Genomic DNA, 25,354 nt, shown 5'->3' on the forward strand with positions numbered 1-25,354 from the left:
CAACGTGGAGTGATGATCTTAAACATTCTCACGAAACAAGGTAAAATAATTATAATAATAAAAAGACATGCGTCTCATTTAAAAATTGTTTTACTGAGGGGATGAACGATTTACAGTGGTTGTTCATTCAGTTCAAGCAGGTAAACTGTTATGATGCCCTGATGGCAAAACATTCACCCACTACTAATACATGCCAGAAGCTGAAATGTTTGCAGCCAGAGGATGTTTTGATTATAGAAAGAACTCAGGTCTCCTATCACACTGACACTATTAGAACAGATATTGACAATGCTGTTCAGGCTGTTTTTCTGTGAGGCCGTGAAACCAGCAAATAAAAGAAAAGCTCAAAAGACTCAATAAAAGACTGATAATAAAAAAAAACAGAGTGATATGGGGCTCAAAAATATTTTTTGTTTTCATGGAAGGTGAATTCTCATCCAGAAAGAAAGATGGTAGAGGAAATATAACAGTATAAATATTGTGTCTGTTGTTGTTGTTGTTGTTGTTGTTGTTGTTGTTGTGAGATAGAGATCTCACATAAAATAAGATTTTCTTTTCAATAAACCATGGCTCAAACAGTATGCTGAGCATGTCTCCTGTGTTGAGTGTCTTTTTGTTTACCTTGCACAAAGTGACACCACGACCTTTGTTACGGACGCGCACACGCACGCACGCGCGCACACACACACACACACACACACACACACACACACGCACACACACACGCACACGCACACACACCACAGTGGTTGCCAGGGTTTTTGATCTACAACTATCTCAGATCCCTGCGTAGTTGTTTGATGTCACCTACCTAGATTACTAATAAATTAACCTGAGCTATTTGTAATTGTACTACTTAATTTTCGGATGGATTTACTGCTCAGTGTACCAGCTTGCTGATATGCCCACCATACACTTTTATAATCTGATTTAGGCTCTTTTTTTACTCTGTGACTATGTGTGTTTAGCTCTTTGACTTGCTTTTATTCTCATTAAGATTCTGACCACAATCATAGACAATCCTAATATTGTAAATGCAATTGATTGTGCAATACATTAGCATTCATACACCAGTCAAATAGAGGGGGGAGAGAGAGAGAGAGAGAGAGAGAGAGAGAGAGAGAGAGAGAGAGAGAGAGAGAGAGAGAGAGAGAGAGAGACAGAGACAGAGACAGAGACAGAGACAGAGACAGAGAGAGAGAGACAGAGAGACAGACAGACAGACAGACAGACAGACAGACAGACACACAGACAGAGACAGAGAGTATAGGTTACTTGTGGCTATAAGAGTTGTATGATCTCAGCCGGTGTGAGAGAATGTACAAACCTAGGCTACAGTATATGTTTTTTTTCTTTATGCTCTCGACCTTCCACAGGATTCAAAGAAGGACTGGCTACAACAAGAGACAAACACACACACAGTCACACACACACAGAATGTCTAAGAAGATGAGGAAACACATTATGGAGGAGATGAGGGGAAACATGGCAGCATCTCCTTTAGTGGGCTGGAAATGAAATCCTCCCTCTCACTCCATCCGTGTCCTGAAGAAACCTCACACTAGTTAAGACAAGGAATAAAACTGCCTTATTTTCAGACTGACAGCCATGAACTGTCATGAAATGTTCAGTTAATTTTAAAATGCTTGAGGATTATGAAATGTATAGAAAGGGTACTAGATAAAAGAATAATACTTCTTAAAGGTTTTTCAAGATTAGAGAGTAGAGACTTAACAAATTATTGTTCTTAAAATATTCAGTTGTTCAGTTGTCATAACCATTTCTGTGCCTGTAAACCTGGTTGACAGGTTAATTTCTACTTCCTAATTCCTACTATAATACTTATAAGGCTCATGCCGATATAGCTGCAGTTTTTTTTTAAGTAATCTGATATTTTAGGGGGATTTGCATCACTAATGGCAGTAAAGAGCATTTACTGCCAAGAGAGGAGAGGAGAGCAGAGGAGAAGAGAGGAACAGACCACGGCTGGAGTTCCTGAGTTACCAGGCAACAGCCAATTCCTAAGTTGAAGGTCAACCACACTCCTCAGTTACTACTGTTCAATAATTAACACGAATAGTCAAGCATGAAAATTCCCCACAATGGATCTATAATTTGTTCTTCGCATGCTGATAGATTCTGAGAATTGGTGTCCCTTCAAGTAATAGGAATTGAAAATATTTAACAATACAAAATTGCCACTGTGAGTTGTCTTTGAACAATGACCAGCACTTTGAACAATGACCATGGCGGTAAGTTCCTGGAACTGATTTAACTGCCACCAGGTCAAATATTTTTTCAAAATTACACTTCACAAAAGAGATCTTATAAGTATGTCAATCGAGGGGCTTATATAGTCAGGGAATATTATCAGAATAATGTCAAATCTTGGAATAAATTCCTTACCAAGAAATGTCTTCACCAATGTATTTGTAAAGGTGTCTAGTAACACATCTCATAAAGACTGAAATGCAGTTTCCCTAGGGGAATTTTTGACAGCTGCTGAAAATTGGAGTACCCACCATAACCTTATGCGGGGGAAAAAAACTAATTTAATTCTGTTTTAAGTAGCATGTGAGGGGTCAAACTAGGGTGTTTTTATGATTCTGAATCCATTGCAAGCATCTTTTTTGCACCAAAACCACTCCTTGGGCTAAAAACGCCCCAATCTCAATGGACTTTTTACACAAAAAATTACCTGGAAAAGGTTGGCTATGGCCGTTTTTAGCCCAAGGAGTGGTTTTGGTGCAAAACAAATGCTTGCAATGGATTCAGAATAATAAAAACACCCTAGTTTGACCCCTCACATGCTACTTAAAACAGAATTATTAATTTTTTTCCCCCCGCATAAGGTTATGGTGGGTACCCCAACTTTCAGCAGCTGTCAAAAATTCCCCTAGGGAAACTGCATTTCAGTCTTTATGAGATGTGTTACTAGACACTTTTACAAACACATTGGTGAAGAATCTACCATCAGCTCCCAGTAGCCTATACTTACCTAATCTCTACACCTAATCTTATGTTAATCATAATTAAACCATGCTTTCAATCTACTGCTATTTTTCTAAATAATTTTTTACTTATATTATTATACTATATTTGTATGCTGTAAAACCTACAGTTAGTACATTCTTCTTGATGTATTTTGTATATTATAATTGTATGCTGTGCAGCACTTTGGTCAACCTTGGCTGTTTTTAAACGTGCTCTATAAATACAATTGACTTGAGTTGACCTGAAAACAAAATTAGACTAAACTTTATGGGCAAAATTAAGACATATTTGAATAATGGCTATTGTTTGCATGAATTTCATACTAGCTACTGAGACTGTAATAATTTGATATGACATGCCTAGCTCTTTCAGGTAGGCTACAGATTTCTCAATTTCAATGATAAAAATGGTGATAATGCTGGTAATAATAGGATAATGCTCACCATGTGATGTCCTGAATATGTGTTTCCTTAAGGAGATAGGTGTTTAACTTATTGTCTCCGCCAGGCCGAAAGGCATGGCGAGAGAGTATGTTTTCGCCCCTGTCCGTCCGTCCGTCCGTCCGTCCGTCCGTCCTGTCTGTGTGTTAGCAGCTAATCTCTGGCACCGTTGGCCCGGTCGCTCCGAAACTGTGCACACACACTCCCTGGATGCCAATTCAGAACCTCTGCCCCAATTTTTTCACATGGGCCTGTTATAGCGCCATCAGGAGGCCGATTTGTGCAAAACCCTTTTTTTTTTACATTACTCCTACAGAGTTTATCCAAACGTCATGCAAATCGGTACACAGTATCTCTATAGTCATGTGATCAACACAAATCTGTCCGATTTCCCATATTCCATCCTCATTGCCTATGGTTGGCTTCCAAAGTTTGCAGGATTGGTCCGTTTTGAACAAAAAGCCTCAAACTATGCACGCAGCTTGCGATTTCCGTGAATTTTCACACGCACATTCCCACTAGGCCGAGGAAAGAAATGCCACCCTTTTCACATTGGCCTGTTATAGCGCCACCAGCAGGTCTAATTTAGCAAAACACATTTTTGGAACAAAATGCCTCAAATCATGAATGCAGTGTCTGATTGCCGTGAAAGACCTAAGAATAAATGGCACCCTTTTCACATTGGCCTATTATAGCGCCACCAGGAGGCCACAATAACGTACCTGACCTGGCGGAGACCTGTGCTCCGAGGAGCACTTTTTCTAGTTTTTTCTTGTTTTACTGAATTCAAATGTTTCTTTTTCTAAATGTTTTATGTAAAGCACATTGAATTGCCTTGTTGTTGAAATGTGCTAGGTTATATGGTAAATGAATGTGTTTAGATGAGTTTAACAGTTCTATTGTTGGTATATAATGTTTTAGTTCTCAAACCGGGGAGAAAGGCTCCTGTATGAATGGCTTCATCCTCTGAGTAGGACTGTCACAATTATTACATAATCTGCCTAATCACAATTCTTTTTTTCATAGTCGTTTCCATGTTGAAATGTTCATAAATGTTTTAACTTTTTCAAAAATTGTGCAAATACAGATCGACATGTTGTGAGCTTGTAGATTGTTATGATCATCGCCCTAGCTACCTCCAAGGGGGTTCATTGCTAGTGTGAAACATCACGATGAAGATGATGATGAAGATGGTAGATGAAGTTCTGCTTGGGGGCTTGAAAATGCATGCACACAGACTGCTGCTTCACAAGAGGTCCACAAAACAGCTACTTCAAAACAGAACCTCTCCTCTGTGAACAACACACTTGTTTTCCCCAGGACCCTGAATCTGACAAACTAAGATGAATTGTTGCTGGGCACCGTGGCAACCAAAGCTATGGTCTATCTCACACACACACACACACACACACACACACAAACACACACACACACACACACACACACACACACACACACACACACACACACACACACCACTCTTCCTATGCTTTCTCTTTGACAAAAAGCTTCAACCTGATTACTGAGGGGGGGGTCAACTACTCAACTTCCAAAAGAGATTTGAATGAATTTGAATTTACTAAGACTGTTATTCCTATAGCATTGTTCATTACAGCCGGTGGTGGGAAAAAAAAGTACTACATTTTTTAAATTAAGTAAAAGTAAACAATACTGCAATGTAGAAATACTGTTACAAGTAAAAGTCCAGAATATAACATGCACTTGATTAAAAGCACAACATCATTGGTATCAAAATAAAAAGTACAAAAGTAAAAGTACCAACACAAAATAAAGATTTTTATCAATTGCAACACCACTCATGTTGTATGTTGAAGTGTCCATGTGGGATGGTCTATTGGTCAAACTAAACGCAATCTGAAAATACGAATAGCTGAACATGAAGCGGCGATCAGAAATGGTACGGTAACATCATGGAATATGCTATTGCGCCACATTACAAGGAGATGGGGCATGGATCAGCAGCCACACTTAAATTCATGGGCATAGAGAAGGTCAGCCTGCCACCTAGGGGCGGTGACATGAAAAAACTGCTGTTACAGAGAGAAGCAAATTGGATTTTCACTTTAAATTCCTAATGGCTTGAACGAGAGTTTAGACCTCAGCCCCTTTCTATAATTGTAAATGTTATAACTGTTATTATCCCACTGCCCCATTTATGTATATTTTTTTATACAAATAAGGTTGCACTGCCCTTTATATATTTACAGTACCATTTTGACTGACTTACCTGGCCTGCTCCATGTTTAGCCTCCATCCTGACCTCTATTGAGGCCCACCATGATATTGGTTTTAATTTGAAAACTTTGTATTGTATACATTTGTATGATGGGTTTCTTTGCACCATTGTGGTGGGACCCTTTGTTGGTACATTAAAAGGTAGGGTAAGTGATTTACTTTTGTTAAAATAAGTGTTAAATAGCTCTCTATTCTCTAGTACTCATTGCTATAGAGTGTTTGTTCAGTAAAAGGAGTCTCCCATGTCTCTCCAGCTCTTTATTAAACAGAATATGCATTTTCAGTGCTCTCTCCTGATTGGCTTAAATGTTGTCACCTACCTGAAAATGTATTTATATTCCGTTTACTAAAGAGCTGGAGAGACTCCTGTGACCGAACAAACGCTCTGTAGCAATGATTACTATCAGAATATAGTACTTTAACCTTTTAACAAACGAAAAATGCTTTACCATAAAATATCACTTAACTATATATATATATATATATATATTTTTTTTTTTTTGATGTATATTGTTTTCTCTCTAAATGTGTTCTTATTTGATCTTTTTGTTTCATGGTGTTGTGTATACAGCATCTTTGCCTGCCCTTCCCTGTAGTTCATTAATTGAATGATTTATACCAGGCCTGGAGGGGTGGAACTGCTTTATGAATGACACTATAAATGTATGGCACACTCACACCTTTGTATAGCACCTGACGAAGCTCACGGCGAAAAGCGTCGTGCTAATAAATCACTTCATGCAGTAGTAAGTTGTCCATATCTGTCCATATATACTGTTTTAAGTTAATTAAATTGTGTTAAAAAGGCTTTTAGCTTAAAAAACACTCAAGCATTTTCACTATTTCAGACTGCAATCATAAACAACCTGCTCTGGCTGCTGAGGAGTTGAAGGAGTTTGTCATTCAAACGTGTGGTTAGGGTCAAGCACACATTCTGAGGACTGCTGCATTGACACCATTGCAGTGTGCAGTTTAGCAATGTTGAAAGGGGTCGTTTTGATTACTCTCTGATGCTCTCCGAGTTAGAATGCATAAAGGAACACTGAGGATTGGTGTAATACTGCAAATGACATGGATGATATGAAAGTATATTAAGTGTCTACAGACAAAATCACTTTATGTAGTGATCATGTCTGCATGTGTATGTCTGCATGTGTGATGAGTGCACATAGACAAACAGTGAGTGATAATGTAGCCTATGTTTCCTTTTCATGATGTAGGCTTCGACCATGTGGATGTACGACTCCAGATTCAGGAATCAATAGGATCATCAGTATCAGGAAAAGTAGCTCTCAAAATAAACAAAAAGGCAGCAGTTAAGTATATGTTTTATTTATTGTTTGGCTATCCAGCACTTGTGGAGGACACTGATTGTGTACTGTACCTAATGCAATACAATACAGTATTCATTTACTTTAATACAAAACAGCTTCACATTAAAAGTTACTTGATTAAATACTATTAGATACTAAAGACTTACTTACTATTGATATGCGCCGGAATATTAGTATATTGCAGTGCATTCATATAATCACATCTTCAGATTGCACTTATTTAAGAATAACAGCAGCATTGTAAATAAACAAAATAAATGATATGCTCACTTAAATAAATGTAAAAATATAATTTATATTTGCGAAAATATAATCTGATAAAAATGATACTAAATGTAAACGTTCACTGTCATTCTCAGTGCCTTCTTAAATGACTTATGAGGTCAGTCGGTCAGATGACCTAATAGTTAGTGCAACGCAGGAAGTAGCTGTTCCTCAGCACACGGAACAGCCTCCCACTCCTCAGGCTGTACTCAAACATGAAGGGTCCACTGTACACATAGGTGAAACCTGGGGGACAAATTTTGCAAAGAATAAAGTTAAATATCAGTGAACACCACTAATGAAACTGCAACAGACAGACAGAAAGACAAGGTGAGTGATTTTTGCTCTAACACTGCAAAGTTGATCATTCATCATTCATTTTGGTGACCATTTTGTCAGTATGCTTTGCTAAACCAACACATATACAACAGTTATCTGTACAGTATACATGTATGTTTGTATGTATTTGTGTGTGTGTGTTTGTTTGTATGTTTTTGCGTGTACGCGCGCGTGCGTGCGTGCGTGCGTGCGTGCGTGCGTGCGTGCGTGCTGTAAGTACCTACATATGTCTGTCACCTCAAAAGTAGACCAAGTAGACCACGCACATGCAACCATGTATAGTTGCTTTGTTTTCAAACTGCACAGCTACAGTATAGTTACTTGCCTAACTAACTATCTAAAAATAAAGATTAGACATTGAGCTAATGGACACATCATTATTAGACACTCTGTTTTATTTAAATATCACCCACCTCTGTATTGGAAGGCTGCTGTCACCTTGCTGGTCATGCCTGGAAGCAACTCGTCCACCAGTTTGGGGAATCCCTCATCCATCGCTCCCCTGGCCTCATCGTAACTGAAGCAACACAAATGATGATGAGTGAGTCTATGATTCCCTATTCTTAACTCATTCAGTATTAACTCAGTCTCAACTCTGTCTTCTGAGCATACCTATAATAGTTGTCACCAACAAAGAATAACGTCTTGCGTGTCGCTTCATCGTAGAGGGCAGCATTGACTTTCCTCACACCTCTGGGAAAACCAAAACTGGTGAGGTCTTTGGGATAGCCTGGCACGACATCGTAGCCAGAGAAGGCCCATACGTTATGGCCTGGAGAATAATAATAGAAGAGAAGAGTTTTTAACTTGTGTAAACACGTGTACACTTTAAATTATTGAGTGCTTTGAAGATGAAGAGAGCTTGTATACCTTTAAAGAGGTATACTCTGTCTGACTGACGACTCTCATAGGCAGCATCGATGTTGGCAGGAGCACTGGGCCAGAAGCTTGTGATGAGACTCTGCTGGGGTGTGCTGCTCTGTTGGTAGCTTCGCCAGAAGAAGCTGACAACAGATAATGCCAGAGCATTACAGCTTAGAAATTAAGGCACTAGAGAAAACGATGCTATTCTAAGGTTGTTAGCAGACTCTTGGTCATCTGAGGTGTACAGTATTATACCTGTCTTTGAAGAAGAGCATTTCTCCTCGCAGCGTGGTTACGGCATCCAAAACGATGGTTGAGTCACATGCATCAGGGGTGGCGGGAGGCTCGGGTCCTGGCTCAGGGAGGCTCACATCAGTATTAGAAAATGTACCTGTATTAGCACCTGCAGGTCAAAATCAACATATTCAAATATAGCGAGCTGAACTCAGGCATACTATAAGTCCAGTAGAAATGACCTTTGGGGACTATCTATACAATTATAAAACAGATAATATTAAACCTGGATGGGTTTGTTTTACCATAGAGAGACTGGATCCCATTAACATCATCTAGGGGCAGAACAAAGGTGTCTGGGTTCCTAAAGCTGTATATGGAGTACATGAGCGCACCAGGGTCATCAGAGTGGGATAGACCCAGGGAATGGCCAAACTCATGGGCTGCTACCAGGAAGAGAACATAACCTGCAAGAAAGAACACTCAACATTACAGTTCTGCTGTGGATCTACTGAGGGACAAGGAATTGCAATTTAATTAATTGCCAGTAAAGAAGAAAGGTAGTGGCTAGTGCCCTCAGGTTATCAAACTCACCTCTGTCGGAACTGAAGGTGAAGTTCTCATCTTCATCAAAATGTGCATCTCCTCCGATGCCACTGGCCGGTGCAAAGGCATGAGCTAAGAAGCCATCTGGACCATCGAAGGGGTAAAAGTCACCATGCGCTTTAAACAAGAACATATTCACGTTAAGAAATACTAGCGCCATTAAAGCAGTTTAATCAATGCTATTAGTTCATAGGTCTACGGCTAACAAACAGTATCAGAGCTAGGATTGTCTGTGTTCCATTGTAAATCAGTGGACAGAGATAGTGCTAAAGTGACTTTTATCACTGAACAACACCAATAATTTATTTGGGGTATAGATTTGACACATTTGGTAAATTAGAGTTATCTTCTACTTACATTGGCGGCCAAAGGAGATCATGATGTCAGCGGTGCCACTGTAAATTCGTGTGAATCTCAGAGGGGTAACGTTGGCCCACACTTGCAGAGCTCTCTTGATAGAGTCATCTACTTCAGACACAGACATGTCAGGGGTGTAGTTCTCAATCCTGTGGAACAGATTGGATGATAAGAGTCACATACACCAACTATGTTGTTATTATAAACATGTGTCTTCGGGTTCACATAGGTCTCTCACCTGTAGGTAAGGCTGTTTTTCTCCCACTTGAGGTCTCCTCCAGTGGTGGTGAAATGAGAAAGTTTGACATCGGGAACTCCACAGCGAGGCTTCTTCATCAGCGATATCGTGTCGGTGTCCAGTGTCCCAGTGATCTGAAGCCCAAAGAACCTCTGCATTTCTCCGAGCGCCCTGGTCAGTGGACTGATCCCCCGTCTGACAGTGGGTCCTTTCTCCTCTGTCAGGTTGAAGAAGTTCTTCAGGTAGCTCTGCAACACATTAGATATGACAGGTTAGATATGGAGGGACAAGAAAGCACATCACAAGAAGGTCAGTAAGTGGATAACAAATACTGTGTTGATATATTATGTCGAAAATGAGCACTGTTTAGCAGAGTAAGATGAGATCTACAAACAGAAGTTTTCTTGTGTAGTATATAGCATTTGTAGTTGTGTAACATAAAGATAAGATGATATTGTGTCATAAAAATAAAACGATCTATTGCACAGATACAGAGAGGATACATACCGTTGCAAAAGCTTCATCTTGTACAGTAACTTGTGATATTGGCAGCAAGTAAACTGTGGCTACCAAGTTTAGTAGAATGCACAGGCTGAAAGAGTTCATGTTTCCTCGTTGATTCGTTTGGTTGTGTTTCTGTGTGACAGCCTGTGTGACAGTGTCTTATATACACATAAGACCAAGAGAGTTGAGCAACAACTACCCGAGTCACTGAAATTAAAAACATTCCCTAAATGGATTGCAGAGGGAGTTTGGTTTGATGATGCAGCTGGTTTATCTGTTATAAGATCAGACAATGTAAAACCTTATTGATCCCAGGAGGGAAATGCAAGCGTCAAAGCAGCTAGCCTACAGGTCAGAGTCAAGAATTAAACCATTATAGATACGAATAAAATATGAAGATAAAATAAAACACTAAGCTGCTGGCCCTAGATAACTGCCCAGGATCTCTGAATGAGTGAATGATTGAACATCAAAAAATATAAATGTACATGTAAACAGGCTCAATAGTTGGGACAGACGACAGCCAAGGTTTCAGACCAAAAACTCATTATAAGCTGCTTGCCATGCATTTGGTGTATCTCACAGCAGGGTGCATAATCACTCGTACTGTAAGCTCTGAGTCCAATTAGTTTGGCTCTGGCCAGGCGTTACTGCTTAAATCAGCCATCCTCATCCAACACCTGCTGCTGTCTATTTACTACTACTGTTTTATTTTAAATGTGCTTAAAGGTGAGTGATATGTTTTGGTTAAAACAAAAAGTTTATATTCTTATAGTAATCATTGCTATGTTTTTCAGTGACAGGGGTCTCCCCATCTCTCCAGCATTTAAAAAAACAGACATTTTCAGGTAGGTGACAAAATGTCAGCCAATCAGGAGAGAGTACCCATTTATCAGCTTCATTTTGATGGTGTTCCACTTCCTATTTTGTCTGCTCAATTCTTTATGTCATCACTTCCAATTTCACTTGTTTAATCTGTATCCTGTCTGAGTTCTCGATCCTGATTGGATAAAATGTACCCGAAAATGCATTTTCTGTTTAATAAACAGCTGGAGAGACATGGAGTTACTGTTACTGAACAAACACTAGCAATGAGTACTATCAGAATATAGAGCTATTTAACACTTAAAGAAAACCCCTTACCCTACTTTTAAGTGATTTTCTTTTCTGATAATAAGTGTTAAATAGCTCTATATTCTGATAGCCATCATCTCTCCAGCTCTTTAGTAATCGGAAAATACTTTTATACATGACATGAGCTGGTATGATGCCAAATGAGACATTATATTATATTTTATCACACCCAACCTTTATTTATGTAGAGTAAAGGAGTTGTAAAAGTTAAGCTTGTGATGATTGGTTAGTATATTGTCACATATAAGTTTACAGGTGTAAAGTGGGTGAAATTATCTTTTTGTACAAGCTCCCAATGTTTTGCACTTTGAAGAAAAGAGTCATAGAGTTAAAGAATAGAGAAAGAAACAAGTGATTCATATAATAAGAGGGCACAATGTCAAATAAACATAAGATGCATTACATGGTTCAATTAGAAATAAATTGAGGCAGAATTTAACCCCTAATGCTGATATAGCAGCTGACCATTTAACACAAGCTAAAGCCATATCTTCCCAAGGGATTATACAGCAGCTGTGAATTATAAACACGCTGTTTTGTTTTAAAACTTTGTTTTCAAGTGTTTTTGAGCTGCCTGTTGTCTGAGCAGTACACTTTGCAGTCCTGCTTGCTCACATTATTTGATTTGTTTTTTAAGGATGAGGGTTTTCTGATTATTTTCTCACGTGGTCTTAAGTGGTCAGTAATACATGTTGTCTCATGTCTTTCTTTACCAACAATAATCCTGTTTGACCTCCATGCCAAATTTACGTCATTGCTCTGTCTTCACGCCAAAGTATGAATCATGTTATGAAGTGGTTGTACAGTACGCAAATCACTTTGTCATATTGTATATATACACCAAAGCACAACTCAAAATCGCCCAGCCGTAACAATGTTTGTGTATGCGAGTCATTTCAAAGTAACAATAAGGTACAGGCTTTATCATCACTTTGATAAAGTCAACATAATCCTCCTATCAATGTAAGGCTTAACATTTACTCTGGAATTACAAGGTGGTGTATGTTGCAGACTTATTTTAGAGGAAAACTACAATATAGTGAGTGTCTTTGTGAGTGTCTTATAATACTGAACAGATCACATTGCTCAATGCATTGCCTGAGGTAGGGGATGTGGGGACTATCAAACACTTCATGAGAACCCGGCGGTTTTCTTTAAGTGTGTTGTAGGAAATAGTACAGGCAGATGTTTTTAGTTTTCTCTAAATGTTTGACCAAATATTACACATTTATTTTTCCTCTGAAAAGGCATGGAAACCACCGTTTCCCACTGATTCAAAGAACTACTATTAAAACGCATATTACAACATATTTGTTCCATCATTTTCACGATCTTTCTTTGGAAGTAATATGAATAGTAGGAATTACGCATTTTAATATGGTTAATATGAAGTATTACAAAACCATATTGATGCATTAGATTTAACCACTTCCCTATTCCCACGGACTAGGTTCCCTTTAGTTAGTTCAGACATCTCATCATTTGTAACTAGATATTTCACAATCACACAAAAAAGTAGGTACACAAAGACATCTTCAGCACCACCATCATCCTCAGATTAGATTTAGAATATATCCACACAAAATCATACAAAACCATCCATCCATCCATACAAATACATACATTAATACATATACTTTACTTAACTTACTTTACTATATTTATTTCCTGGACAGTGCACATTAATGAACATTTCAATCAATAAGCATGATATCATGTAAATATGCCGGATTTAGCTATAAGCTCATTTTGACTTTTTACAGGGGCCAGTTCAGAATTGCAGCAACCTGTAAGTGCTCTTTTAGAGCGGTTTTGAAGGAGAGTAAGGATCAGTGGTGGAAAAAGTACTTGAATGTTTTACTTAAGTAAAAGTATCAATACTGCAATGTAGAAGTACTCTGTTACAAGTAAAAGTCAGGAATTCAAAATCTACTTGAGTAAAGGTACAAAAGTATTGGCATCAAAATGTACTTAAAGTCTCAAAAGTAAAAGTACTAAATATTTGAAAATAGCAGATCTACAAGCTCACAACGCGTCGCGATGCGACGCGTTGTGAACTTGTAGATCGGCTATTTTCAAATAGCATAGGTATAAAATAGGGCTAAAGTGGTTAATGTATGTTACATAATATCATAATTTATATCTGAAAAGTAACTAGTAACTAAAGTTTTCAAATAATTGTAGTGGAGTAAAAGTACAATATTTGCCTCTGAGATGTAGTGGAGTAGAGGTAAAAGTACTGAAAATTGGAAATACTCAAGTAAAGTACAAATACCTCAAAATTGTACTTAAGTACAGTACTTAAGTAAATGTACTTAGTTACTTTCCACCACTGGTAAGGATTCACACTTTTGTATGACTGTTGGGTAGGGCATTCCACATTTTGGTGGCATAGCAGTAAAACTAATTTAACCCCTTGTTTGAGCCAAATCTGTGTTGAACGTGATTTGTGGAGCTTCCTCTGGTGTTGCGTTTGTGGATGTCTTTAACATTTTTGAAGTAGTTTGACAGGTACATGGATGTCTTTGTGGTGTAGTGTATCTTGTAGACCAGGCCGATTGCAAGTTGCTGTACTCTGTCCTCTACCCTGAGCCATAGTAGAGTAGTAGCCTACTCAGATAAACGGCGCCACCAAGCGGTAATCATAGACAAACGCCTGAGAAGACGTCATCAGCAAGAGACGAGCAGCCGGGTGTTTACGTCCTTCAAAAGCATCCACAACTCACGTAATTCAGACGCACTTATATATGCATTGTGTTGAACAACAGTAACCACAGATCAAATCAAGTGTTCTGTGTTTTAACCCGCCACTCACAGTAGTAGTAAAATACAGTCAAATCAAAGTGATCTGAACCACTATCTGGAAGCAGAGGGATGTCAGCTCCTAACTCGTCCGAGAGGAAAGCGTGCTGGACGGCCAGGGACGAGCTGTGGAAGTGCCTGGACGTCAACAACGACCAGGCTGCTGCCTGTCACACGTTCCAGAAGGACTTCGAGGTGAACTGTCCTATGCAGTGGGTAGGTTTGTCCCCTGTTCTTCTGGGTTGTTGTCACATTAACCATTCTGTCATAGCCGTGGATCAAGATGATCATAGACAAGATAGATTTTGACATCTTTATATCTGCACCGCCCAGAGCGTCCTGGACTTTCACCAATAAATCCCGTATTTCTCCGAACATATACAAATGCAAAATATAAGGTGCTTACCCGGTTACCCCAAGTGTTAACTCGGCATTCGGAGTCTTTGTGCAATGTATTAGTCCGTATTTTTCAATAGATGTGTGTTTTAATCCCGTCTGTGGCCGAAAGCCATTTCTTTCCCTCGTTTACTTCCTCTTTACAGCGAGTGTAATTTCGTCTTTCACCGGATGCGCCCCGTCACTACCGCCCATTGAGGAATACAGGGAACTTCCGACAGAATCCGACACAGACGGGATTAAAACACATATCTATTGAAAAATACGGGCTAATACAGTGCACACGGGTTCCTAATGTCGAGTTAACATTGGGGGGGCTACAGGGTCAGCACTTTATATATTTTCTTTGTACATGTATAACTGGAGAAGTATACGGGCTTTCCGCGCGGATATCCAGTGACAATTGGGGGGTGAAGCCCAAGACTATCTTAGATACGAAAGTAAAAGTCAGACTTAATAAAATACATCTATGACTATCCAAGGCTAAGTGTCTTCAGTTCATACACCTGTTACAGTCACCTTAGCCCTGTCCTGCACAGCTAGTATGCGAATCTCATGGAGAAGTGAAGATATTAGACTATAGTAGGCCTATACGTTGTATGCCAGAACTTTCAAATTGATTTGGTTTGCGACAAGAGATAGCCTTAGAATGTCTGTCATCTTACATACATTTCATGTCTTTCAAAGTCATAGATCGGTCTGGCCGACGCGCTGTGTAGAGCAGGATTTGCGCGGCGTCAAACTGCTCAATACTCCGTCTGTACTCACCCAATAATTAATTCCTTGGAGTCAGATATCGTCCTCTAGTTTCATATCCATTTGAAACTTCTGCCAGAAAACGTGTGGTTAGACAAATATCTCCACGTTTCCACGAGCTGCACACGGACGACTTTCTGTACGGGCGAGGGGCCTGGAATTAGTGCAGGACAGGACTGAATATATCTAAACTTCCTTTAGGACGCACAAATGTTTGGGGCACACAATTGGCAGGTGATGTGATTCATTACCCCGCACCAATCACAACGCACCTGTCAATTGTGTGCCCCATTCGTTTGTGCTTCCCTGTGTCAATTTGTGATGACGTTTGTGGTGATCAGAGGAACATTAATAACATTTATGGCTATATGTTAGCATCCCATAGGTTGAGTACAGCCACAAGCAACCTAGAGGCTAATTGGCAATTCCCTCCATTGACAGCCCCATTCATGAAACAGAAAAGTCCTATCTGATTGTATTAAAGTTAATTCAACGACAATAAATTCACCAATATTGCACCTCTATGGACAGCTTGTCTCTGTCAAGATTTGTGTTTAAAAAACAATTCAACATTGCCATGTTATGAGCAGCTTTCTCTCAATAAACAGTGTAACCATGATACTTTCCAAATGTCAAGTGTTTGTTTTCGAGTGCTCATTTAAAATCACCTACCTGTAGGGTCCTGCTGCATACCACCTGTTTCGAAAATTGCACATAATTATGCATTAATTACATAGTATACATACATACATTAATAATCTCTAATTTTTCCCCCTGTGGCAGGTCAGATACTTCGCTAAGAGAAGAGAGTTCTTAAAATACAAGGAGAAAATGCAGCAAGAGGGATTCACGCCTGCAGAAGGTCCAAAAGTCTCATCATAGACACCGGACAATGGAGGGTTGTTGCACTCTCATGGACTTCTTGGGCCCTGCCCTGGCTAATGGGCCATTTTAAACTGTCAACTGAAGTGGAGGATTTGGGTCACACATATGGGAGGTGATGGTCTGTCCTCCAACGTTGTCCTCCAAGTTTATGCTACTGTACATCATCTTCTGCCAGTCTGGATTGGAAGCCCAGGCTGTCCTTCCTGACAACTTGAACAACACCTGTGTTACCCAGGAGGACTCTGAGATCTATTTAACCAAAGCCTCAGTCTTGCTGGATCACCTGGATGTCTGTCTGTGGAACATTCAAATGACGTGATGCCACTGCCTTGGGAGTCCATCCATACACAGCTCCAAAGAGTTGTTACATCACGTGTGGCTGTTTTATTTTGATCTTGCGTACATTACATCAAGTTATTTTCAATTTCAAGGACCCCCAGTTTGATATGCATTAGATTAGGCCACAGACCTCCAATTCATATGATTTTTTCAATCTCTGGAACTCCAATCTACACTGTAACGTTGTCTGTGTTACTTTATCTCTGAGCGTGTAGAAATGGAACCAAATGGACCCGTAGGTTCCACTTGTACAGTCTCAGTTACAGACCTGTAAGGGTCCATTTGATTCCTAACTATCAATCATTTAGCTGGGGAGCCCACATTTGGGAACCACTGTATTACCTGATCCAACTCTGCACCATTTTCCGCCTCTTTACAATTAAATGATGCGACTTGTTTCCAGTCAGTGTAAATTATGATCACACAGCCAGGACAATAGCTTCCACTTTGAAAGACGGACGGGATCTGCCTTAGCAGATATAAAAAAAATCCTATTTGACAACCTGTGTCAGTAATAACTATTGTACTCTCGGGTAGCATTATGGCCAAACTCAAACATCACACCTCTATCGATATTGTGACTATAATATTGTATCTTATTGTGACGATAATAGTTTTCTGTTTTTTTCCAAAAGTTGTGAAAACAGCGAACATAATAATACAAATAAAAACATAAACGAAATGGACCGGTAAGGGTCCATTTGGTTCCATTTGTACACTCGGAGTTACAGACCCATCAGGGTCCATTTGATTCCTAAATTTCAATAATTTGGCTGGGGACCCCCTGGAAGCCCCTCCAGGACCCATAGGGGGTCCCCGGACCGCACTTTGAGAACCACTGTTCTAACCTATATTGAATTTAGATGACCCCTAGATAACCCTGGTATCTTCCTGTTTCTTCAAGGTATAAGTTGTTTGATTTGCAGTGTGTGCGTAAATAAACAGAGCCCAGATAACGTTTTTGGTATCACTTTTATTAGTTATGTTTTATGACAATACTAATCCTATTGAGATGATGTGAGTGAGACTTTAAGGCACACATATAGTATTTATGTATATTACAATCATTGGAAACTTGTTGAAAATATTTGAAAACATTGAGAAGGCACATTATATTACAAGTCTGCATTTATATATACAAAGGTGGTTGTAGTCGGTGTCCAATAGAACACCATCAAAAATATGAACCTGCATAGAACTGAATAAATTAAAACAATGGAATATATAGGCTTAAGATTCTGTCTATTTAGCGCCTACATTCCTATATTGATATAAAAAAGGCACAAAATTACATTTTGAATTTGTGTAAAAATATAAAGCACATCTTATACATAATCAAACAGTGTTCCGTGTGAGCTCTGTCACCACCAGTAGTCATAACAGCTCTCATGATTCGACCGTTGATTGGACAAACTTCTGTACCCTGTATTTTGTTCTCTCTAGTAAATGCTTTAGGTGCGTTGGAAGGGTTCAACCATCAGGTAACCTCCAAGGTGAGAAGAAAAGCAATGAGAGACGTTGAGCCTGAACTAGAAAATGGACTGTATAGCCCGATTTACACATCCACGAACAGCAATGTCGTGCGTTGAAAATGGTCTATAAGCTTGCAGCGCATATTTTCTATGCACAACACTGCCAGACGATGGAGCAGAAATTAGGTATTAGTGTAGGCTGAATTTAAACTGTCATCACAACGCCAACTTCAGGTCCGAGATGCCCTTGATTCTTTTTAAAATTTAGTTTTTTACCTCCCTCATTTACACGTGTTTGCTCTACATGTACTATGCTAGAGATGAGTGCAGCTTGGAGTAGTTTTGGGTGCTGGCATAGTCTCTAAACCCACAAATGTTATGCCAACCTAATTCAAAAGAACAGTAAAGTAATTTATCCCAGAAGAGTAAAATAAACCACCATCTTAAAATCTGCTTTATGTGCTAATGTTCTGCTAATTCATGATTATTGAAGCAACGGAAAATATTCAAAAGGGTCAAATGCACCCAAAATGCTCTAGTTGTAAAAACTAATATTCCATTCTATTGCATACAGTACTTGATCTCACAGTGTACTGTACGTGTTGTGTCCAGGATACATGTACTGTAGAGACACTGAAAAACTGAACTGTATAAATGTATCACAAGGGCATCCTTTACAGCGTTGAAGTCAATTCACGATCCTTGATCAAGAGTGTCCATTCCATGCAACTCACAGTGTCCTGACAAGGTCATTTCTACAAATGTGGAAGGGATGAGGGTAAACCCGAACCAGGTTTTTACTCGATTATATTTTTTGCTCATAATGGTTCTAGTTGTAACTATGCAGCGCTGCTTTTTCTAAAATCCACTTTTCCAACCTGTCTTGAGACTGATGCACACAACTTTAGTCACTCGTCAGAGAAAAGAATCCAGTCCCTTTCTGTTTAGCATTAACAATAAGAGACAGTAACAGTATTTACCCTCTCCAGAATCACCCCAGCAAAGAGGCCAACACCAGCAGTGTTAAGTTAAATCTGAAAGTGTAAAATTGCCACGAAAGGGTCTAGAATTAAGATAACACTCTGGATTTTGCTGTGTAGGGTTTCGTAATCTACTTACTGCGACCAGACTAGTTCTAAAAGCTGTTGCTAGATATTGTAGCAGCCGTTATATACTGTACTGTACTGTATGTTTCTGATCTGCTTATTTCTAAGAAAATGTCTGAATCAACCAAATTATATGTACATTTTAAAACACTGATTCGGTTGATGCTTATTATTTCAAGCAACTCACTAATTAAAATTTTGCTACATCTGTGGCCGCAATGCACAGGACCTATTCCATGTTTTGAACTGTTGAAGCAATATGCAAAATAAAACAAACCACATTGTCAGATCTGACCCTCCACAAACTGCAGTTTGTTGCATTGGCAATCAATAGGCAATAATTGAATGCAACCAATCAAAACAATGCTAATTCCTATCATATACATAACCATCAGAGCTGTACAGTAATCGTTCTAATGCATGGGCTTATTTCTGAACAAGGTTCAAATCCACTTCTTGAGGCAGCATTTTTGCATTTGAGTTCTGTTTCGGCATCAAGACAGTCTCTCTCGATCTCTGCCTCTACTCCTTTTGCCTCCTGCCATCCTGGTTATTATAAGCTCCCAGTGACATTGCTGGCCACTGCCCATGCTGGGTACTCGTTGAGGTCAAACAGGGGTATGCCCCAAGTTGTTATTGCCAACATGACCACTGCCACGCCAATCAGGTTTACCCCGAAACCCGCTTTCACCTGGAGGGAAAGACAAAGACATCAAAGAGATAAATACAATAGGATGGAAATTCACGATCAATACACTATTTGATCGTGAACTTCCATCGTACAGTACCGTATGTCAGTGTTTTACAGTCATTTCATAAGTCATTATCAACTGTTTCGATGCACTGTTTTCTAAAATGTAATTGCAAAGGCTGTAACCATGCTTGTGTTGCTTTTTAGAGAGATGTTATTCACTCTTTCAAGTCCATTAACCAGAGAAATTGCAGTACAGTATATATAGTCAGCTTCCCCTGTTGTACTAGCTGCTGCTGTGTGGAACTACCGAAGTGCAACCACCTATGTGTATATTACCGGTATATGGTATAATTGATGTACTTTGATTTTTTATTTAATTTTATTTAGATTTGAGTTTCTCTTAACAGTTTGATTTATTTTTCTCCTTGCTCTCCCAGTCCCCGCCCCCTCTTCTTTTTCTTTTTCTCTTCCGGAAAACAACAAAAGCAGCTGCAAAAAATGAAGTTGATTCTGAATTCTGATTCCGATTCTGTTAAACACGGGGTAAAAAACTAAACTTCTCTTGATGTTCTCTTGTCCTAAACCCTGTGTGATTTCTGGGCAAGACAACTGTTATTATATAACAGACCTTTGACACAGTGCACCCACAGCGGTCAGAGCTGTATGTTGTGTTGACTAGGTCTGTGTGTGTGTGTGTGTGTGTGTGTGTGTGTGTGTGTGTGTGTGTGTGTGTGTGTGTGTGTGTGTGTGTGTGTGTGTGTGCGTGTGCGTGTGCGCCCCCTTGTGTGTGTGTGTGTGTGTGTGTGTGTGTGTGTGTGTGTGTGTGTGTGTGTGTGTGTGTGTGTGTGTGTGTGTGTGTGTGTGTGTGTGTGTGTGTGTGTGCGTGCGTGCGCGCGTGCGCGCCTGTGTGTGTGTGTGTCCTGCTGTCGTACCATGTCGCTGATCTGCACGTGGCCGTAACTGAACACTATGGCATTGGGAGGGTTCCCCACTGGAAGCATGACCCCAAATGACACACACATGGTGGCTGGAATCAGTGTGTAGAGGGGGTTCATGAGCAGAGTCTCAGACTGGAGGGAGGAGTAGAGGAAGAGGAAGGAAGCAAAGGAGTAAGAGAGGGATGGAGGAGGCAATGGAGGCCATTTGGTTCCATTTGTATGCTCTCAGAGTTATGGGGTCCTTGAAATAAACATGTAAAAGTTTGAGAACCACTGTTCTAAAAATATATATATTTTTAAGTAGAGAGACATTGAGGTGAATCTGTGTCATACCAGTGCAGACAGTATGGGTAGGAAGACAGTGAGTGTGGCCGGGTTGGAAGCAAACTCTGTCACAGCTGAGACCAGCAGGCACGCCAGCAGGGTGACAGCCCAGGGAGGAAGACCACTCATCGGCTCCAACTGCCTGCCGATCCACACAGATAGGCCTGACACCTGTACACACACACACACACACACACGCACACACACGCACACACACACGCACACGCACACGCGTATGCGTGTGTTTGTGTGAGGAGAGAGAGAGAGAAAGAGAGATACAGACACATACATTTAAGTGGAGAGCGTGTTTATGATATGAATATTGTTACACTGCAGTTATCAATTAAAGGAATGCTAAGCTATCACACTTGATGAGGTTTAGTCAATTTTTGACATAAACTGTGTTGATCGACACAGAAAATAAATAATAATTCTATTCCAGTAAACAAGGCACTTTTGCAGTACGGTGGTTCTCAAGCCCATTGCCACTAGTGGCCCCTATGGTGACATAGGGGAGAATGACGGTAGTTTCTGGCATCACCATGTGGGCAATGAGGAGTGCTTTCGATTTGCTGCCTCTGCGATGGCAGATGGACTTAGCACCAAGTATTGATCAGTACTTCTACAATATAGACATGGAGATAAGCTTGAATGAGTATTCCTTTGACCACATGAACCCTAGTGTCCATATTCTGGGCATGTCATAATAGGCAAAGATTCGGCAAAAAAAAGAAAATTAGTTGTTTGTTTTGTGAGCTTGTAGATCGGCTACTTATCTAAGAGATTTGGCGTCGGCAAAAAAGGGAGGGAAACAGTTCAGTACAGTACAGTACAGTACCTTGCAACCAGCAGCCAGTGCATAGCCTCCTCCCACCAGTATGACTATCTCCCAGGGCATCAGTTTCTGAAAGTCCTTCCAGGTGATCATCGGTGCCAGAGGATCTGCATCCGGATCTTCCTCTGATGCTGAAAATATAGTGACACCACTATCATCAAACAGATATCCAATCACCAGAATTGAAACAGTTATTTTCAGAATCACCTTCAACCACTTACGCACTATTATACTTTCAGTGGTGGAAAAAGTACTTGAATGTTTTACTTAACTAAAAGTATCAATACTGCAATGTAGAAGTACTCTGTTACAAGTAAAAGTCAGGAATTCAAAATCTACTTGAGTAAAGGTACAAAAGTATTGGCATCAAAATGTACTTAAAGTATCAAAAGTAAAAGTACTAAATATTTGAAAATAGCAGATCTACAAGCTCACAACGCGTCGCATCAACTTGTAGATCGGCTATTTTCAAATAGCATAGGTATAAAATAGGGCTAAAGTGGTTAATGTATGTTACATAATATCATAATTTATATCTGAAAAGTAACTAGTAACTAAAGTTTTCAAATAATTGTAGTGGAGTAAAAGTACAATATTTGCCTCTGAGATGTAGTGGAGTAGAGGTAAAAGTACTGAAAATTGGAAATACTCAAGTAAAGTACAAATACCTCAAAATTGTACTTAAGTACGGTACTTAAGTAAATGTACTTAGTTACTTTCCACCACTGTATACTTTATTATACCTTGCTCAGAATTGGCCATTTAAGCCTAAATGGCCAAGGAACAAAAGCTCAGGCAGCATAAAATAATTTCTCCTCAAGCTTCTAGCTATTTCAATAATCAAATTAACTTAACATGGCATACTGGTGAGATGTTTCATAGATTTTACAGCATCATTCATGCTTATTTTGGGTGGGGGGACAAGACATAGAACTTCATGGCTAAAGGAATGAAAATGTATTGAGTTGCAGTTTCTATACAAGGCCAGTAGGGGTCAGTATTGAATTTGTTCATATAATATAACCATTATAGTCCATTTACTGATTAGTCTGTGGTATATACTGTAAATGGCATAACACATTATCACACTATTTTTGATGGTGTGGTAGTTTTTAGGGGGCATCACAGCTGAGTACAGGATATAGGCTTCACTACCAACACTACCTCATAACCTATAATTACACGTGTGTGCACACAAACACGCACACACACACACACACACACACACACACACACACACACACACACACACACACACACACACACACACACACACACACACACACACACACACACACACACACACACACACACACACACACACACACACACACACACACACACACACACACATTTAAGTGGAGAGCGTGTTTATGATATGGAAAATAATAATTCCCAAAAAATTATTTAGCTTTCAACAAACATGTTGTCATATCATGTTAGGTTTAACTCTGTTTAAAGGTGAATGGACCGTATCTAAAATGCAATGACAACCATGATCAAAGGGGGTCAGTATTGAGACACAGCCTTTGTAAACTCAGTTACAGACTCAAACATCTCTTGAGGTTGGAATTTTCCTTCTAAAGGTTCATGTGCTTAAAAACATTCTGCACCTGTTGCGAAACTCTAATCCCGGACAAGACCTGTGTTGTTTTTCTGTTGCTGCCTTTCCTTTTCTTTTCTTTTTTCCAGTTTTTTCTCCACATAAATCAGTGACCACTTTTGAACCAGTGTGAACTTTCTCCACACAGGGCATAAATCTCTTCAGTAGTATGTAGGCCTATGGGGATAAATACTTAGTTTGTTGTGAGAAGTGGCCGATGAACACAGCTGCATGAAGCCTGATTTATACTTTGTCGTAGCTAACAGCTAACAACCGCTCAAGCGTTGAAATTGAGATTGGCTATTTTCACAGAGCGACACTGTCTCATGATGCAGTATATACAGTATCTGATAACAGATCACTTGATTTAGTTTTCATACTTAGTCATCTGAAACACTGTTTTCCAAGATAAGATACATTTGCAATTGGTGTAGTGTGGGCCATGTTGTGCATTATGTTTATTTTTATTTGTTTACATGCTAAAGAGGTGTGCATGGACACACAGCTCTAATTGGATAAGAAAAAGCATGAGAAGAGTTCTGCTGTGAGACTGCACTTAATCAATAAATGCAGCAGTATTTCATCACTCATAGAATAAATGCAGCAGTATTTCATGCTTCCTGTTCATGTTTTGGGTGAGCTGTTGACTTAACCAGTTATCACCCTGACCAGATATCTGCAATGTTCTGGGTTAACCAGCTGAACCCCAGCATGCCTATTCTGGGGGGAACATTCAAAAATACAGTTGTAACTCAGAGCCATTGTCCATTGTACTAAGAATAGAGTATTTAAGTGGTTAAAGTTGAAGTCCTTCCTCCAGATATTATATACAGTAGGCTATTGTACTGTATATTCTATGTGTATGTGCATTGTGTATTATACATATATAATATGATACTATCTGGTGGTCAGGGTTAAGTTGTTATTCTGACCTTGGTTTTTAGAGCTGCAGGAAGAGGAAAAGGGCCGCTTGGCGGGGATGAGGAAGAGGAGGAAACCCAAGAGAACAGAGACGGTGGCATCAGTCCTGTAACCTTTCCTAGAGATGAAAAACAAAGTCAGCATGGAGACAAAGAACAGCTACCGCTGCTTGAGTATTTTACACTTTTTTGTGACATTTTGGTTTTTCATTGTATTCTGCATAAATCTCTTTATAGTCTTGTTTTCAACTCTTTACCCCAAAAAAAGCATACATTTTTTATCCTTTTGTGAACGGGAAGAATACCCGACGTGATGCTGATCATGCTCATGATGTTTTTTTAACCCATTTCCCTCCAGTTAAGCGCTTATCCTCAAACAGGGATCATGAGGATTTGTCTGTTCACTGTCATTTGATCCCAAAACAGCCCATTATTTGGTTGCCGAAACCCACGTGTGGTGTGGCCGTTTCGACACGACGCATGTCAGATACGCACTTCTCAAAGAGAGACGTCCATCCCGGCACAAAACCAGGCTCTCTGGTGAACCACAGCAATGTCATCAGGATGAAGAAAACACCTGTCACCACCTCTGGATAGCTGCAAGTGACAGGAAAAAAGATGTGTTAAATATGTACAGGTGCACACATAAAATGGTCACATACACACATCGTTGCTGTCGGGTGGAAACCTCATATGTCCAAAAGTGTAAATTTTCTGGAT

General features: G+C 39.6%; 3 protein-coding genes across 5 annotated transcripts in view; 1 reads left to right on the plus strand and 2 right to left on the minus strand.

The window, feature by feature from the left end:
• Positions 1-7,182: 7,182 nt before the first annotated feature.
• On the minus strand, positions 7,183-10,543 carry LOC308079861 (collagenase 3-like). Its single transcript, XM_080421480.1, has 10 exons — positions 10,434-10,543; positions 9,927-10,174; positions 9,689-9,837; positions 9,320-9,448; positions 9,031-9,192; positions 8,747-8,894; positions 8,498-8,631; positions 8,240-8,399; positions 8,041-8,144; positions 7,183-7,534 (listed from the first exon to the last, which is right to left on the minus strand). The coding sequence occupies exons 1-10, from the start codon at positions 10,530-10,532 to the stop codon at positions 7,425-7,427; spliced, it is 1,443 nt and encodes a 480-aa protein (XP_080277606.1). The 5' UTR covers positions 10,533-10,543; the 3' UTR covers positions 7,183-7,424.
• Positions 10,544-14,263: 3,720 nt separating this feature from the next.
• On the plus strand, positions 14,264-17,684 carry coa6 (cytochrome c oxidase assembly factor 6). The gene is made up of 2 exons (XM_080420797.1): positions 14,264-14,582; positions 16,302-17,684. The coding sequence occupies exons 1-2, from the start codon at positions 14,439-14,441 to the stop codon at positions 16,398-16,400; spliced, it is 243 nt and encodes an 80-aa protein (XP_080276923.1). The 5' UTR covers positions 14,264-14,438; the 3' UTR covers positions 16,401-17,684.
• A 44-nt stretch (positions 17,685-17,728) lies between these two features.
• slc13a4 (solute carrier family 13 member 4) overlaps positions 17,729-25,354 on the minus strand; it is a 28,242-nt gene continuing 20,616 nt past the window's right edge. The window contains exons 11-16 of one of the 3 annotated variants that reach the window (XM_080420796.1): positions 25,130-25,231; positions 24,647-24,753; positions 22,115-22,242; positions 21,286-21,447; positions 20,947-21,084; positions 17,729-20,011 (exon numbers count right to left, since the gene is read on the minus strand). In XM_080420796.1, coding sequence (XP_080276922.1) covers positions 19,874-20,011; positions 20,947-21,084; positions 21,286-21,447; positions 22,115-22,242; positions 24,647-24,753; positions 25,130-25,231 — 775 coding nt within the window. In that variant the 3' untranslated portion in view covers positions 17,729-19,873. The remainder of the gene's footprint in view (positions 20,012-20,946; positions 21,085-21,285; positions 21,448-22,114; positions 22,243-24,646; positions 24,754-25,129; positions 25,232-25,354) is intronic. The other 2 variants (XM_080420795.1, XM_080420794.1) reach the window with 2 other exon arrangements.

The sequence above is a fragment of the Gymnoscopelus braueri genome (genome assembly GCF_963280865.1).
Source record: "Gymnoscopelus braueri genome assembly, chromosome: 23".
NCBI classification, from domain to species: Eukaryota; Metazoa; Chordata; class Actinopteri; order Myctophiformes; family Myctophidae; genus Gymnoscopelus; species Gymnoscopelus braueri.

Excerpts from the sequence above, each read along its gene's own strand:
- LOC308079861 (XM_080421480.1), bottom strand. The coding sequence starts at position 10,532 with ATGAACTCTTTCAGCCTGTGCATTCTACTAAACTTGGTAGCCACAGTT. Across the intron at positions 10,175-10,433 it reads AAGATGAAGCTTTTGCAACG|AGCTACCTGAAGAACTTCTT; the intron begins GTATGTATCCTC and ends AATGTGTTGCAG. Across the intron at positions 9,838-9,926 it reads AAAAACAGCCTTACCTACAG|GATTGAGAACTACACCCCTG; the intron begins GTGAGAGACCTA and ends TCTGTTCCACAG.
- coa6 (XM_080420797.1), top strand. The coding sequence starts at position 14,439 with ATGTCAGCTCCTAACTCGTCCGAGAGGAAAGCGTGCTGGACGGCCAGG. Across the intron at positions 14,583-16,301 it reads TGAACTGTCCTATGCAGTGG|GTCAGATACTTCGCTAAGAG; the intron begins GTAGGTTTGTCC and ends CCCCTGTGGCAG.